General features: G+C 39.8%; 1 protein-coding gene across 3 annotated transcripts in view; it reads left to right on the forward strand.

Moving 5' to 3' along the window:
* LOC108708649 (retinoic acid receptor gamma-like) overlaps positions 1-15,933 on the forward strand; it is a 129,157-nt gene extending 113,224 nt beyond the window's left edge. For all 3 annotated transcript variants that reach the window (XM_018247574.2, XM_018247575.2, XM_018247576.2), the window contains 7 exons: positions 6,073-6,221; positions 7,970-8,111; positions 11,546-11,709; positions 12,674-12,850; positions 13,659-13,863; positions 14,485-14,643; positions 15,043-15,933. In XM_018247574.2, the coding sequence (XP_018103063.1) occupies positions 6,073-6,221; positions 7,970-8,111; positions 11,546-11,709; positions 12,674-12,850; positions 13,659-13,863; positions 14,485-14,643; positions 15,043-15,233 (1,187 nt within the window). In that variant the 3' untranslated portion in view covers positions 15,234-15,933. The remainder of the gene's footprint in view (positions 1-6,072; positions 6,222-7,969; positions 8,112-11,545; positions 11,710-12,673; positions 12,851-13,658; positions 13,864-14,484; positions 14,644-15,042) is intronic.
* The last annotated feature ends 389 nt before the right edge of the window (positions 15,934-16,322 follow it).

A 16,322-nucleotide genomic window follows, 5' to 3' on the forward strand; every position in this document is an offset into this window, starting at 1 on the left:
AAATTCAAATGCTATAGGACAGAGGTGTTTGTAGTGGGGGGGGGAGGAGATGTTGACGGAATATGAGCTATTGTCTTATCTTTACAGAGGTGAAAATCAGGCAGCTTTCATTGCATTGTGTGTCCAATCTGTGTTGTTTTACATAGTAATTGCATGCCAGCATGGGTGGGGGGGAGGTAAACCTGTAGTATGAAAGACCCCCAGAAACTCCTGCAATTGAATGGAAAGGATGGATGCTGAAGCAATAGGCCCTGCGGAGATAGTGTCATTTATTAACCCCCCCCCCGCTGCTATGTTCATATATCTTGGTGAAAATGAAATAAATACACTCACTGCAAGCCCAACCGTTTCTCTGTTGCCTGAAATATATGAGCGCGGATTTCCTCAGGTCAGCATTGTGGAAGTCAGATATAGTCATATAGCGAATAATATAACTTAACTGTCACATCTCTGGGGTAAGCTATTTGTATGGTCCCCCTGTGCTGGCACTCCATAAACTTACAGGCAGGTCCTTTGGCTTCTGATACATTTGTAAATGAATTAGGGACTTAGAGTGTAAGCTCCAGGGACCTGTTTTTGACACTGACTTAGTTCCTAGTGAAGTTGCTCCTCTTTGCTAAAAAAAAATGCACTGGGTTGGGGTATACACCTCACCTAACAATGCCACAACACTTTCTTCAGCGCTTCCCAATGGCCTTTTCAAGTTTAACTGTATTGCACATGCACACAAACCCAGGCACCTATACTGTCCATGCGTATGGTCCTTGACAGCTGAAAGGCCCAAAATAAGAGTGTGCCCCATGCCGACAGATAGGTACCCCCCCAGTTACTTTCTTTGTCTTTTAAAACACCATCCCCCATGTTATTCAGTTGGCACAAGTCGCAACCCACTGTGGAAACCATGGAACTAACACCATGTTCAGGGTGGGATTAGCTGAGCTGAGCAGGCAAAAACCTCTGAAAATAGTCCCTAATGACAATTATATAATTTAGAGAAATAAAGGATGTTTTCCAGAATTATCTGCATGACTTTAACTAAGGGGGTTATTTATCAAAGGTTGAACTTTAGAGTATAAACTCACAACTCAAATGGAAAAAACTCAAATTAGCGAGTTCGGGGTTACAGGAGAAGTAAACCCCCCTTGGTGATAAGTCCCTACTGGCCCCCCTCCCTGCCTCCCCCTGCTAAGTGTTACCCCAGAATTGTGTCCCCTGTAGGATTAGTGACTGCAAATGCAGAGTGAGCACAGCAGAGTTCACGGGCGCCATCTTCCGGCGCTTCGGTAAACTTTTGGTCTTCTTCTGGCACTGCAGCACATCCGGCTCATGCACAGTTGAAACGAACTGTGCATGCACCGATACTCTGCTCACTTTATGAGGATTACTGAAGCACCGAAGATGGCCCCGTGAGCTCTACTGCGCTCTGCATTTGTGGTTTTTGGGCAAAACCCTCAGAAAAAAGTCAAACACCATGAAGGCTATTAACATCTTCAAATGGTTTAAGGGCCTCTGCCATTGACTTCTACATGAACTCGACTGGTTTTGGATGGTGTATTTTCAGATTTGAGATTTTTCCAGGGTCGGGGTATAATAAATCTTGAAAAATTAAAGTTTTAAAAAAAAAAAATCGAAAAATTAACTTTTTTTTTAACCTGAGAATGGGAATTTTGAACAAGAACATAAACACAAAAACTAGAATTTTCATGAAAAAAACACAACTCGAACCTTGATAATGTATCATATATGCTTATATCTAGTGCAAGAGAATTCCTTGAGACGTAGATAATCTCAGTTTGCAGTGTATCCTGTATAGGATATTTTACATGTGTTGTGATTTAATTTCAGCCTCTGCAGGGGGTGAGAACAACAGACTGCTAAAATAGTATTGTGTGACAACACCTTTGTAATTGAGAATCTAAAGAACTTTCCAACTGCACTTTTGTACCTCTTAAACTGCCCATACAGATTACACCTAAAGACATCGGGCTGATCTCAATGTGAGAACCATATCACGAGCCAATGTGGTCCTCGCCAAAACTGGAGAGCTCAATAGATATCTGGCTGATTTTTGGAAAGAGTTGCAGCTTTTTACCATCATAATCATCATCACTATATACAGGGATGTAACAAATGCATAATTTGGCGATTTGGCTGAATTCTCCACATAAAAAATCTGGGTGAATACTGAACCGAATCAGAGCAATCATTTTCATATTAAAATTTGAGGAACATAAAAAAAAGGATTATCTGTGAACAAAACATTGTCACATGCCTTTGCCCAGAACGTTACAGTCCTATGAAGGTTTAGATTCAGTTTGGATGAATACTAAGGAAAACTTCTGAATCCAAATCCTGCAAAAAGTTCTGGGATTTGGGCAAATCCTAGATTCAGTGCATGAGTATGATTTAGTGTAAGCATCGCTTCAACTCACACAAGTGAATAGCACTGCACATGGCATCCTGTGTGTCCATTTACAACTTTTATAATCCTTATTGTTTATTTTACATTTGTTTATAGCATTTAACAGCCAAAAGGTGCAACCGCTTGTATGGCTCCCCACTTAAAGGGGTGGGTCACCTTTAAGTAAACTTTTAGTATGTTATAGAATGGCCAGTTGTAAGCAACTTTTCAATTGGTCTACATTATTTATTTTCTATAGTTATTGAATTATTTGCCTTCTTCTTCTGGCTCCAGCTTTCCAGCTTTTAAATAGGAGTCATTGACCTCATCTAAAAAATCAAATGCTCTGTAAGGCCATAAATTTATAGTTATTCAGGCCTTTCCTATTCATATTCCAGTTTCTTATTCAAAGCAGTGGATGGTTGCTAGGGTAATTTGGAATTGCAGTAATTGCAAACTGGAGAGCTAAATAACTCAAAAACCATCACTCAAGCAATGACAATTTAAAATAAAAAGGCACATATTTTCAAGATTATTAATTACAGTGCAGGAGCCTGTATATCACCAGTAAGTCATCCAAGATGCTATTTCTATTAGTATGGTGGCTTTTTAAAAAAACTGTTATACTAAAGAACATCGCACCCCGTTAGATTTTTATTAAAACTTCACCTCTAAATAGGAATGTGTGAAACACAAGCACTCAATCAGATCAATGTATTTATCTCTAGGTGTTGGAAATACCAGACCCGCAGGACAGAAAAAAAGTTTCCTTCTTTGCCTGTGTTATAATAGGCCGTGCTGTCTTCATCCATTCACTCCTTCTTTGTGTGCTCCTTTCTTCCTTGGCCTGTAATGTAAGCTCTTCTTCAGTCTCCGTGGATGAAAAAGAGGCGAATGCCAGCAGGGGGAATAAGAGAGAAACACTACACTGTGTCTTTGATTGATGGCTTTCTAAGTGGTGCTAGCAATCTTAATGAAGTAATGGGAGCTAAATGTCACAGTGCCAGGGGCACAAGCATTTTAATGGCTCATTAAGGTTATTGATAGGGGGGAAAATAAAATACCAATAAAGCAGAACCCATATTTGCGTGTTAAAGTGTAGTAATTGCAGCACAACCATGCCATGACACTATGATCAGTGCCACGCAGAGAGGGTGGCACACTAGCATCTGACACTCTTATTGTGGCGCATTCACTAGTAACAAAGCCATGCAGCCAATGGGACACAGCAGTCCTTAATAGAAACATGCAGTAAGTGTGTCACACACTCATCATCACTATAGCCTCCCAGTGAATGTGATACACCAGTCAGTAACAGTCTAGTTTTGGAAGTTGCACCCAAACGGGCACAATAAGCATGGCACATCAGTCAGACATATCTGTGTAATAAGTGTCTACTAAATCCAGTATATACTGGTATGGGACCTGTTATCCAGAGTGCTCGGGACCTGGGGTTTTCCAAATAATGGATCTGTACATAATTTGGATCTTCATACCTTAAGTCAGGGGTGCCCAAACAGTAGATCGGGAACTACCAGTAGACCTTTAGCTGGTGATCAGTAGATCTCAAGACACTGTCAACAAACAGCTTGTCTAAATCACCCTCCTGTTTCATGCTTTTCATTCTGGTAATTATTATGTTAAAGGAACGGTAAACACTACTATAGTTCATATAAACAAGCTGCTGTGTAGCAATGGCGGAAATTGAAAAAAGACTATAAGGCACAGGTTAAATAGTGGATAACAGAGCTTATCTGCTATCTGCTGTGTAACCTGAGCCTTTTCTCCTTTGAATGGCTGCCCCCATTGCTACACAGCAGCTTATGTATATAAACTATAGTAGTGTTTCTGAAGCAAACACACCAGTTTTACCAGTGCAGGGCAGCACTGCATTATATTTTTATTATTTTAAAACACTTTTATACATTTTCCCATTAATCAGTATTTAAGTAATATTTTCTATGAAACAGAATGCCAACAGTGATATTATTACTGTAGATCATAATGGGACAACATCACTAAAAGTAGACCTCACATTAGTAAAGTATGGGCACTCCTGCCTTAAGTCTACTAGAAAATCATGTAAACATTAAATAAACCCAATAGGCTGGTTCTGCTTCCAAAATGGATTAATTATATCTTAGTTTGGATCAAGTACAAACTACTGTTTTATTATTAGAAAGAAAAAGGAAATAATTAATCTGGATTATTTGGATACAATTTAGTCTATGGTAGACGGCCTTTCCATAATTTGGAGTTTTCTGAATAATGGATCCCATACCTGTAACTAGGGTTGCCACCGGCCGGTATTTTACCGGCCTAGCTAAGGCCGGGGCCGGTATTACAAATTTACCGGCAATGTAGCTGCCGGTAAATTTGTAATACACCTAACAAAAGCCCGTAGCCTACCCCCAGTCTGGTCAAAACTCACCTTTTTGCCGGCTTATGGTCAATCACGCGCCGTGGCTCTGCCCCCTATGACGTCACGACCCACCCCCTTTGACATCATGACCCACCCTTTTGTTCCCGCCCCCTCCACCGGCCGGTGGATATTTTATTAAAAGGTGGCAACCATACTTGTAACACAGGTTTGCTCCAATAATCCATAAATATGGTGCTGAAGAAGCAATAGCAATAACAAGCGTTGGGATTTGTAGTTCAATTACAGCTGCCCAGGGACATGTTTGTGGTCCTTCTACCATTAGACTAACAAGAAAGAAACATGAAAGTAAAAAAGAAAGATGAAAGGAGGGAATCTGTGTGTGTGGGGGGTAATTTCATCTCCCTGGTTCAAAGCTGAACAAGATGGGGTCTTGTGGGGTTCACATTTGCCCACAGCTCTCTGGGGATATAAAATTGCTGGAGCCCCCACCCCTCTAACCTGTCCATGCTGGAATGTGCATTCAGGGCAATGAAAGAAGAAATTCTGTGTGTTGAAAGCTAGGATAGAAAGCATCTGCAAAGCTGCCTCGGGGGGGAACGTTGTAAGCCTGAGGGGGCTGCTGGGACTGGGTTACATTAGGGTTAAGGCTGCCTTCTTTCCCCCTCTCCTGGTTATTTTGGGCTGCACTAAATTAGTAGCACATGTCTCTCTGAATGTTCACATTTCAACTTCCTTTAGTCAAAGGCTTTGCCTAATAACATGGGGGGTGGGATAATACAATCCCGCTGTATTAAGAAGCCTTAGATGATGCTATTAATGTCCATCTCTTTTAACTCTGTTACTACCTGACTTCAGGTAATCATTCCAAGATCATTCCAAGGCTTCCATCCCTATGATTGTTTCCTTAGCCTATAATAAATCCCATGTCTGCGCTGTCACACAGTAATGTGATTGAGCTCATTGCTTGTGCCTCCTGCCTCTTCTTGTGTTGCACAAGCTGGGGTATTTGTGTTGTGCTGCGGTAATAATAGACTCCGAGGTGAAAGGACCAGGTTCAAGAGAAAAGTAGAGCTCAAATGGATAAGTAATGAAACACCAGGCATCGCAGTCTCTCTCATACTTCCACTGTTACAAATCACACATAAATTAAAGATGGCTGCTCTTCTGCAACTTGATAGCTGTAGTCTGCATTTAATAATCAATGGAGGCCAGTTGTGTTTCAGCGACTGTAACAAAGTGTTTTCTAGTGTTCCTAACCGCCCCTTCTCTTTTTCTTATGTGTGTTCAGCTGTAGAAACACAAAGTACCAGCTCGGAGGAAATGGTGCCCAGTTCACCGTCGCCGCCACCACCTCCACGTGTTTACAAGCCCTGCTTCGTCTGCAACGACAAGTCTTCAGGTTATCACTACGGTGTCAGCTCATGTGAGGGCTGCAAGGTGAGACGCCTTAACTGTTTCCTAAGCGTCACTGGCCTGATAAAAGTTGTATAGGAACTGAGGTGCAGTGACCTGGAATTTATCTGCTATCAACCCTTAGGCAACAATTGTATTTTTTCATGTTATAGTGGTGAAAATATAGTGTGAGCCTTAAAGGAAAACTAAATCCACAAAATGAATACTTAAGTTTATATCAAATTAAGTGGCATATTAAAGAATCTTACCAAACTGGAATATATATTTAAGTAAATATTGCCCTTTTACATCTCTTGCCTTGCGCCACCATTTTGTGATGGTCTGTGTGCTGCCTCAGAGATCACCTGACCAGAAATACTTCAACTTTAAATGTAACAGGAAGAAGCGTGGAAGCAAAAGGCAGAACTCTGTCTGTTAATTGGCTCATGTGACCCAACAAGTATGGTTTATTTGTGAATCCATACAATCCCAGGGGGTGGCCCTTATTTTTTAAAATGGCAATTTTCTATTCATGATTATCCAATGGCACATGTTACTAAAAAAGTATATTATTATGAAAATAGTTTATTTACACAAGCAGGGTTTTACAAATGAGCTGTTTAATGCAATATATTTTTATAGAGACCTACATTGTTCGGGGGTATAGTTTTCCTTTAAATACACCAACTGATTATTTTCTGCTGATTCGCCCACACATATTTGGCCAACTAATATTTGATAAGGCATCTGCCAAATATTTATCTGGCGAGTTTGCAATTTCAGTTGGACAAGTACTCCATCATACTATGGTAGACATCTCCTGAAAGGTCTGCATTGGATTCTATTGCAATTCTACCAATTGGATCAGTGCAATCTGGCCCACAACCTGGATGGCCAAACCCTAAAATATATATTGATTAAGATTTTCCAATTTTTTTCCAGAGTAGAAAATAATACTTTCTCCATAAATGCAAAATACATTTGGTAGCAAGGTTTATTGTATAAATGCTAACTCTACAACTCCATAAGGCATAATGGTGTTCGACTACTTAAAAAGCCGACAGTCGCAGAAATATTGATAGATCCTAAAACAGACCAAATGCTGGGTATCCTGGATTCCACAGCTGGAATTTTTTTATAGTCTTAGTCTGATGACACATGGGGAATTTTCTTTGTCCAGGATATTTCAGACATTGGAGAAGTCTCAAACCAACTGAAAGGCCTCCATTTCAGCTGAAAACTCTCAGTAAGGCTTATAAGCTCCAGAACTGTTGGAGTACAGTGTCCCAATGATGTTTCACCCAGCATTTCTTTTTTCAGCCACTTGTCTCTGCTCCCCCTGACACACAGAGTAAACTCTATAACAGGGGTCGAGGTGGTGGAAGCACACCATTTTTTATTTTTTTTCCCACATGGCTCCTTTTTTCCCTGCCCAACACATATTCTGGGGAGAACGCGGAGTATGTGACCATCCTTACAATACTTTGGTCTACATTATGCCTTATAATGTCAACCCAAGGCCCCACGTATTCTGGTTAATAGATCCTATGCCTTTACTGTGTTTTTTTTTTTTACCACTATGGGTTACTGCCTATTAGTTTCACTACTTTTATTTCTAGTTCCCAACTCTGTGCCTCTGGTTCTATTACTGTATTTCACACTTTTTGCTCTGTTCCTTTCTTTTTTTGTATTATCCTTGACTCTTCACCTCACTTCATCAATCTCTCCAGTTGCATCACATTTTTTATTTCTCTCCCATCCATTCATCTCACACCCTTCCCTCTTTGTGACAGGGCTTTTTCCGGCGCAGTATACAGAAAAATATGGTATATACATGTCACCGTGACAAGAACTGCCAAATCAACAAGGTGACACGGAACCGCTGCCAGTTTTGCAGACTGCAGAAATGCTTCCAGGTCGGAATGTCTAAAGAGGGTGAGTTCACTGTCAGATGCAGTATCCTAAGCACTTTCCAATCTACAAAAGTCTATGGAAATACCATTGGAAGAGGCTAATGCTGCTCATAGCCCTTTCCTTCAACTGTCTGAAATGGTTAAGACTGCGAACTCCACATTCCTCGTAATCCCAGCACCTCATTTTGTCCCTTGGGTGCTTGTGCAAATAGATTCTTTACACAGAGAGGCTCCTTGGTTCTGAGTTCCAGAAGTATAAACAAATGCTCAATGAGCTATCAAGCTCTACTGCTATCATCAAAGTGAGAGAAATCCTAGAAATGGATAAAGGAGACTTAAAGGGAGACTATCACCAAAAGTCCAGGGGAAGAAGTGCTTGCAGAATTGAGCACAAAGGGGCGCACTCTTACCCCAGTCTATCATAAATTACCCCTATAAAGTTTGCCACAACTGTGTTGTGATTTTTCTGAGCCAGTTAAATTTGGTGTAGAATTCAAACTGATTTGATAAGAAGCTACTTAAAAGACTAGAAAAATGTATAACTTTTTCTTATGGTTTCATAATAGTTTACTGACCCCCAAAAGGCCAACTACAAGTGGGTGTTATTAATCCATGTATGTGATATAAGCCAGCTGGAGGGCCACAGTTCTATTAATCCATGTATGTGATATAAGCCAGCTGGAGGGCCACAGTTCGAACGTTACACTATGCTTTGAAGTGGTCTAGATATGGTTCAAAGAGGTTGATGTAAAAATACAGTATAATTTATAAATGGTTATAGACGGATAATAAAAGGTACAACGTTTTCTAAAGTTATCACATTTAGCAACCGATCAGAAAGTGTCATGTACTGCTCACCTGTTTCAAAACAAACATGTTATTGGTGGTTATAGGTTACTGCACCTGTTACATATTGGGTATGGCTTTTATTGAAAGGATTTTATTAAAGAAAAAAGATCTTGCAATTGACAAGAAGTCTATATTTGGAGCAACCACTAGTTTCCTTTGTCCAAGAAAATGTCCAATCCAATCTGCTTTTCTTATCGACATCTTCTTTTTCCTCCATTTCTTGTATTTCTAGCCCTTGCTTGCATTGTGCCCGTCCTTCTCTCATTTCCCCCCTCCTTCATTCTCTCTGCTAAGCCTCTGTGCCCTTCTCATTCTATAATTGGGTTTCCGGCGCCTGGCTTCCTGTTGTTAGGGACCCACACACTTTATCCCGAGGTGAAAAGGAAGTTCATTAGGAAACGTGTGAGGAAAGTCAGGACACAATGGAGGTGGGTATAGAAGATAGAGAGGAGAGCAGTGAAAAATATAATAGTCTTTGGCGCAGAGAGTCAGCGGGATACACTAGTAAGTGGTTTATAAAATGGTTAACCATCAGATTAATAACAGCATCAGATTAAGAGGATTTATTATTTTAAATAAAAGATCCCTTTATTCTACTCCCTCTGAACACTGAATAAAACCTGCTTACATCTGACAGCAGTTGGGTTGAAGTCATGAAAGTATTTTGAGTGAAATCTGAGGTTAAATGACTATTTACAGTTTAGGTTATCTTTAGAACTATTATGGTCATTTTTATAAATCTGTAACCTTGTTATGAGTTTAAGGGGTCCCTACCAAAGGTTTGACTGCAAATGGGAAGCATGGATCCAGAAAGTTAGAATACCTCTGTCATCCAGATGTACAAACTGTGACTTTTATAAAGTTATAGTTCCCAGAAATCCTATAAGAGAGTGCAACCATTTTTATATTTAATTGGGGTGTTACACGTTGCAGGTCACAAGGGTTATGGCTTGCTGGCTTCACTGGAGTGTCACTGATAGCCTACATCAGTGATCACCAACCAGTAGCTCGTGAGCAACATGTTACTCTCCAACCCCTTGGATGTTGCTCTCAGTGGCCTCAAACAGGAGCTTATTTTTGGATTCCAGCCTTGGAGACAAGTTTTAGTTGCATAAAAACCAGATGTACTGCCAAACAGAGCAGAGCCATGTAGGTTGACAATCCACATAGGGGCTACCAAATGGCCAATCACAGCACTTATTTGCCACCCCAAGAACATTTTTCATGCTTGTGTTGCTCCCCAACTCCTTTTTCTTCTGAATGTTGCTCACGGGTTCAAAAGGTTGGGGATCCCTGGCCTACATTGTAGTCAATGGATATCAACTCACACCTGTCCATTTCAAGTAATAATACCAGGCCCTGAGCTCAAGGCCAATCCCTTTGTAGTGAGTAGGAAGAATACTACACCAGCAGGTATCCAGAGTTAATCCCTGGTTACCTCCTATTGGTTCAGTGGAAAGGGAATGATACAATTGTCCAATGTGCTATAGATCTAATACTGTGCAGGTATGGCTATAATGATTGTGATATTTATGGTAGGAATATGATTGCTATTTTTAAATTGAAACAACCATCTTTTATCTATGGGACAATGACAAAGAAAAATATTTCTTATCCTTTCAACACTTACACTAGCTATACCTATGCCTTTTGTAAGCGTGCGTGGGTGGGTGTGTGTGTAGAAGGGACAGTGTATAAGTTTTCCAGAGCCATGACATGATCCATCACTGTCCCTGCTGTGCTCCAATCCCACCACCTGCAGGCAAGGACAGAGGTCACACTGAAGGGTTAAATGCCAGGTCACAAGCCATTTAGTAACAGGCCTTAGACAGCAGACACAAGGCTAGCAAATCATTCAAGTAGAAAAGGATCACTTCTGTTTACAGGAGTATCTAATTAACAAGACAATTGTAATACTTTTGCGAAAGTAAAATCATTCTTTTTACTCAATGGCTTGCAGTTCACATGTAACAATACCAAAATTAATGAAATATACTCTTGTCATAAGGCCCTAAAGTTTATTAAATAAGCCATAATATATGTATGTATTTCTTATATTTTATATTGTATAGCAATTAGGGATGCACCGAATACACTATTTTGGATTCGGCCGAACCCCTGAATCGTTCGCGAAAGATTCGTCCAAAACCGAACCAAATCCGAATCCTAATTTGCATATGCAAATTAGGGATGGGAAGGGGAAATAATAGCAATGGCAAAACAATGAAAACGGAGGAGAAATTCAGGATGATAGAGAAAATGCAAATCACTTAATAAAACAAGAAGCTAAAAGAAGTAGAGTATTTAGATCTATATAACTGATTTATTATTGTTGACAAGTAAACTGGGCGTTCAAACTCTGAACCACTACTGATCATCCAAAAGAAACATAAGATGTGATCAGCACAATAGCAAGTGTATGGGTCATAATGTGTTATATTAATGCAAAGCCACATATTTAGTATGCATTTTCCTCATATTTATTCTCTTTGCACTGTTACTACCAAGTTATATTTTCAAGGACCACGTATTACTGGTGGGAAATGTGATGGGTATGGTCTTCCAGGTTGCTTCTAATTAATTGTTTACATATATTGTTTTTCCTAGCGGTGAGAAATGACAGGAACAAGAAGAAGAAGGAGATAAAAGAGGAAGTGGTGGTACCAGATAGCTATGAGATGCCCCCAGAAATGGAAGAACTTATTCAGAAAGTCAGTAAAGCACATCAAGAAACCTTTCCTTCTCTCTGCCAGCTAGGCAAATACACCACGGTAAGGACTATCTCTGTGTGCTTCAAACACTAGCCTCCTTGTCTGTGTGTGAGTAGTGGCCTCCCTATTCAGAGTAGGCTGGTTTTTGTTTTTATGTATGTGGTAGACTATGGTTCTTATGAAACTCCAGCATTTGTATTGCAGAATAATTGTAAAAGCATCCATAAGTATGTGTAGTAGATTTTAATGGCAGACTCTTGTGTTGATGACAAATAGGTGATGCCAGCTTATTGTTAAAGGGATACTGTCATGGGAAAAATAGTTTTTTTCAAAACACATCAGTTAATAGTACTGCTCAAACAGAATTCTGCACTGAAATCCATTTCTCAAAATAGCAAACAGATTTTTTTTATATTTCATTATGAAATCTGACATGGGGCTAGATATATTGTCAGTTTCCCAGCTGCCCCTAGTCATGTAACTTGTGCTCTGATAAACTTCAGTCACTCTTTACTGCTGTACTGCAAGTTGAAGTTATATAACTCGCTCCCTTTCCCCTCGAGCAGCCTAACAACAGAATAATGAGAAGGTAACCAGATAGCAGCTCCCTAACACAATATGACAGCTGCCTGGTAGATATACTGTAACAACAGCACTCAATAGTAAAATCCAGGTCCCACTGCGACTCATGCAGTTACATTGAGTAGGAGAAACAACAGCCTGCCAGAAAGCAGTTCCATCCTAAAGTGCTGGCTCTTTCTGAAAGCTCATGACAAGGCACAATGACCTGAGATGGCGCCTACACACCAATATTACAATTTAAAAAAATACACTTGCTGGTTCAGGAATGAAATTTTATATTGTAGAGTGAATTATTTGCAGTGTAAACTGTTCAATTTAGAAATAAAAACTACATCATAAAAATCATGACAGAATCCTGATTATTAAGTCTGAAGTAAATATGCATTGTAAATTGATGTGTACATTTAAGTGAGCAAACACTAACAGTATATCTGTTCTTCAGAACTCCAGTGCTGATCACAGAGTGCAGCTGGACTTGGGCTTGTGGGATAAATTCAGTGAACTGTCCACCAAGTGCATCATCAAGATCGTGGAGTTTGCCAAACGTTTGCCTGGATTCACCACATTGACCATCGCTGACCAAATCACCTTATTGAAAGCTGCCTGCCTTGATATCCTGGTAAGAAGGATTCTTAGACTTTAATGAGACAAATCCCCCACGTTAACTGAGACTAGTCTGCTACTGTAAACATATCATCAGTTCAGTGGTTATAAGCTATAGACCCATGTTTACTTGATTGAGACAGGGAGTAGAATCAGTCTTACATAAAATTTAAACCTTCAAATGAATAACTGCTGAACCATAGGGTTCTGTAATAAGCCCCAGGAGACATCAAAAGAGGCTGGCACAAGCCTGGACCCACAAAATAGTACAGTCGGAGTCAGATTGTAAAAAGTTAAAAAACTTACATTTTATTCTCCATAATTAAGAACCAAGGCCTGACCCATTTCGTGTCTACCAGGGACACTTAGTCATAGGTTAAGGGCAGCCATTCAAGCACAGTAGATAACGTATAACTTCTGAAGGATCCCATTGTATACTATAGAACTTGTGTATTATCGGCCATGTATCCTGTGCCTTTTCTCCTTTTTCAGCTTTAAATGACTGCCCCCATTGCACAAGCACAGCTTGTTTATATAAACTATAGTAGATAGCAAATAAATCAGTTTTAATTTAAAACGCTTTAATTTTTTGGTGTAATTGTTCCTTTAATAACCTGTCCTACTGCTCAGGGAACACCCTGGTGGTGGCAGACAGCTGCTTGCCTCTGTGTTTAAAGGGGAAACTGCCTTTTACCACAAAGAGTACCATTTACCGTGGTCTGCTATGGCAAGAGATGGTTTCACAAGTATCATCCCCATGATGCCTTTTTATTTGCCTTGGATTTATTCAGTGTCAAAGAATTTTACTTTATTTTTTATTCTAGATGCTCCGGATTTGCACACGCTACACTCCAGACCAAGACACCATGACCTTCTCTGATGGCCTTACTCTAAACCGCACCCAGATGCACAATGCTGGTTTTGGGCCTCTTACAGACCTACTCTTCTCATTCGCAGACCAGCTACTGCCATTAGAAATGGATGATACAGAGACCGGACTTCTGAGCGCCATATGTTTAATTTGTGGAGGTATTACAACTTTGTCCATTTAATATTCTTCAATTTGCTTGAGGGCTTCTGCTTAGAAGCCAAGAGAGGGTTAATTAGTGTGAAATTATGATATTCTTGGAACTATGGCTGTATGGATGAAACAGCAATATTTTCATAAATCTGTAAGTTATGAGCCAAGTCGTTGTCCCTTTCAAACAAGGACACCCCCTTGTAGCTATTTACATAATAACCAATGGTTATCTTTAGTTAGAATCAGAAAAAGGGAACCTTACCACCAACAAATGCACCTATATCATTTGATTACTATCATAAGCCAAATGTGGCATTACCCATAGGATATAAAGTTATTCTATGTAGCCTTGAGAGGCCTACACATTTTGAAATAATGCAAAAACAGAATATGTGCTCTTTTTGAGTATTAGGGGCACATGGAATCTGTCAGTTTGGATCTGGCCAGACACAGAATCTTGATTTGAATATTAAAATGTGATGACAGCTATTTAAGATTTCTTAACATTAAAGACGTATTGACAAACCCTTGTTCGTTATTTACTGTTAGTTCCCTGTTCATTATCTTAAGTAAAGCACTGTGTAACTTATATAAACAAATGATGATGACTGCATGGGGTTTCCTAACAGATCGGATGGATTTAGAGGAGCCAGAAAAAGTGGAGAAGCTACAAGAACCACTTCTGGAGGCCCTGAAATTTTATGCTCGCCGGCGAAGGCCTGACAAACCCTACATGTTTCCTCGTATGCTTATGAAAATCACTGACCTACGTGGGATCAGTACAAAAGGTAACTTTTGGTGCAGTAAAGCATACCTTCTAGAGCAGTTTTCTAAGTTTTTTGAAGTTGAAGAAAAATTATTCGATCGATCGCTGAAATCCTTCGAATCGATTTTCTTCAACCGCAAATGTATAAATTTGATGAAAAAGAAACTTCGACTTCGATATTCGAAGTCAAAGTAATTCAATTCGATGGTCGAATTTCGAAGTGTTTTCAACTTCGAAATTCGACCCTTGATAAATCTACCCCTGATTGTACAGGGGCTACAAAATATAGATATCATTTGTCAAGGTTTAACTAATTTAGTATTTGATTGGGACACGCAATATACAGAACAGGGATTAAGAGACAATGCACTTGAACAATTCTCTTGACAAACTGGATTCTAACCTGTATATTTTGTGACAGGTGCTGAGCGAGCAATCACATTGAAGATGGAGATACCAGGACCAATGCCTCCGCTGATTCGTGAGATGCTGGAGAATCCTGAAGCTTTTGAAGATGGCGCTGACACCCCTAAACCCAGCGAGCGCCCCTCCAGTGAGAGCAGTGATGCAAGTCCCACAGAAGATGATAGCAGTGGCTCTAAGACCCCTTAGTTGTCCTTTAAATACTGAGGGGAAGTTATCCCAAAGCCTAAACACTTTGTATGAGCCACGTCAGTTCTACCCATTGTATGAGGCATTCTGGGGTGCCTCAAATCAGCAGGGTTCTACATATTATTCTAATGGCTCAATACTGCTCTTATGTACTGAGGCAAAAAGCCTTCCTCTTTGAGAGGTTGACTGGAATAGACTGTGTTGTAACATCTTTATCCCAGGAACCTGGAGATCCGTATGCCTTCCTTTGCCTTGTCAGGCAGCTGAAATATCTAAAGACTTATTACAGACAGTACAAGCACAGAAGTCCCTGATGACAAGGGAACTTGGATATTTCTAAAGAGTCTTCTCCATCCTCAGCATTTTGCCAAAGATTATGATGAACTTTGACCCTCTAAAAAGAGAGAAAAAAAGGTCTTGCAGCTGAATGGCACAAGCATCTCAAGTACAATAATACCAGCAGCAAAGAGATGGCCTTTATCTCTGGAAGGGTCTGAAGCACATTGCTCTGTGTGTGTGTACATATGCATATACATATTAATATACAAGCACACACATTTACATATAAATATATACACACATGTATGTATGTGCGTTATTAAATATATTTGCTATTGCATTGTTTTTATGCTTTTTTTCCCCCATTGGCTGAAACGAGGTCATGTGACTATAAATAAAGCCTGTTAATCATTTGCAATGACATCATTTGAGTATGAAATATTTTGCACAATGGGAAACACATTTCCCTCTTGCATGTAATACTCCATAGAAATACATTATAACATAACTAACGACGGTTGAATTGAAAGTGTACCCGAAAAATACTCATTTATACCTCAGAACTTCAGTAGACTTTTTGAAAGACCTTATGGGGGGCATTTTGGGTACTTAAAATAATCCCAGGATGCAAAACATTTTGTAATTGTGTAACGTGCAATAAACTGAATGCATTCTTGCATTTGCTGTATATTGCCTTATTTTAGGTAGTGCAGCAACCTTAAAGGGATACTGTCATGGGAAAGAATCAGTTAATAGTGCTGCTCCAGCAGAATTCTGATATCGGGCTGATCCGATCGTGGGCCCTAGGCC

Source organism: Xenopus laevis, chromosome 2L (assembly GCF_017654675.1).
Source record: "Xenopus laevis strain J_2021 chromosome 2L, Xenopus_laevis_v10.1, whole genome shotgun sequence".
NCBI classification, from domain to species: domain Eukaryota; kingdom Metazoa; phylum Chordata; class Amphibia; order Anura; family Pipidae; genus Xenopus; species Xenopus laevis.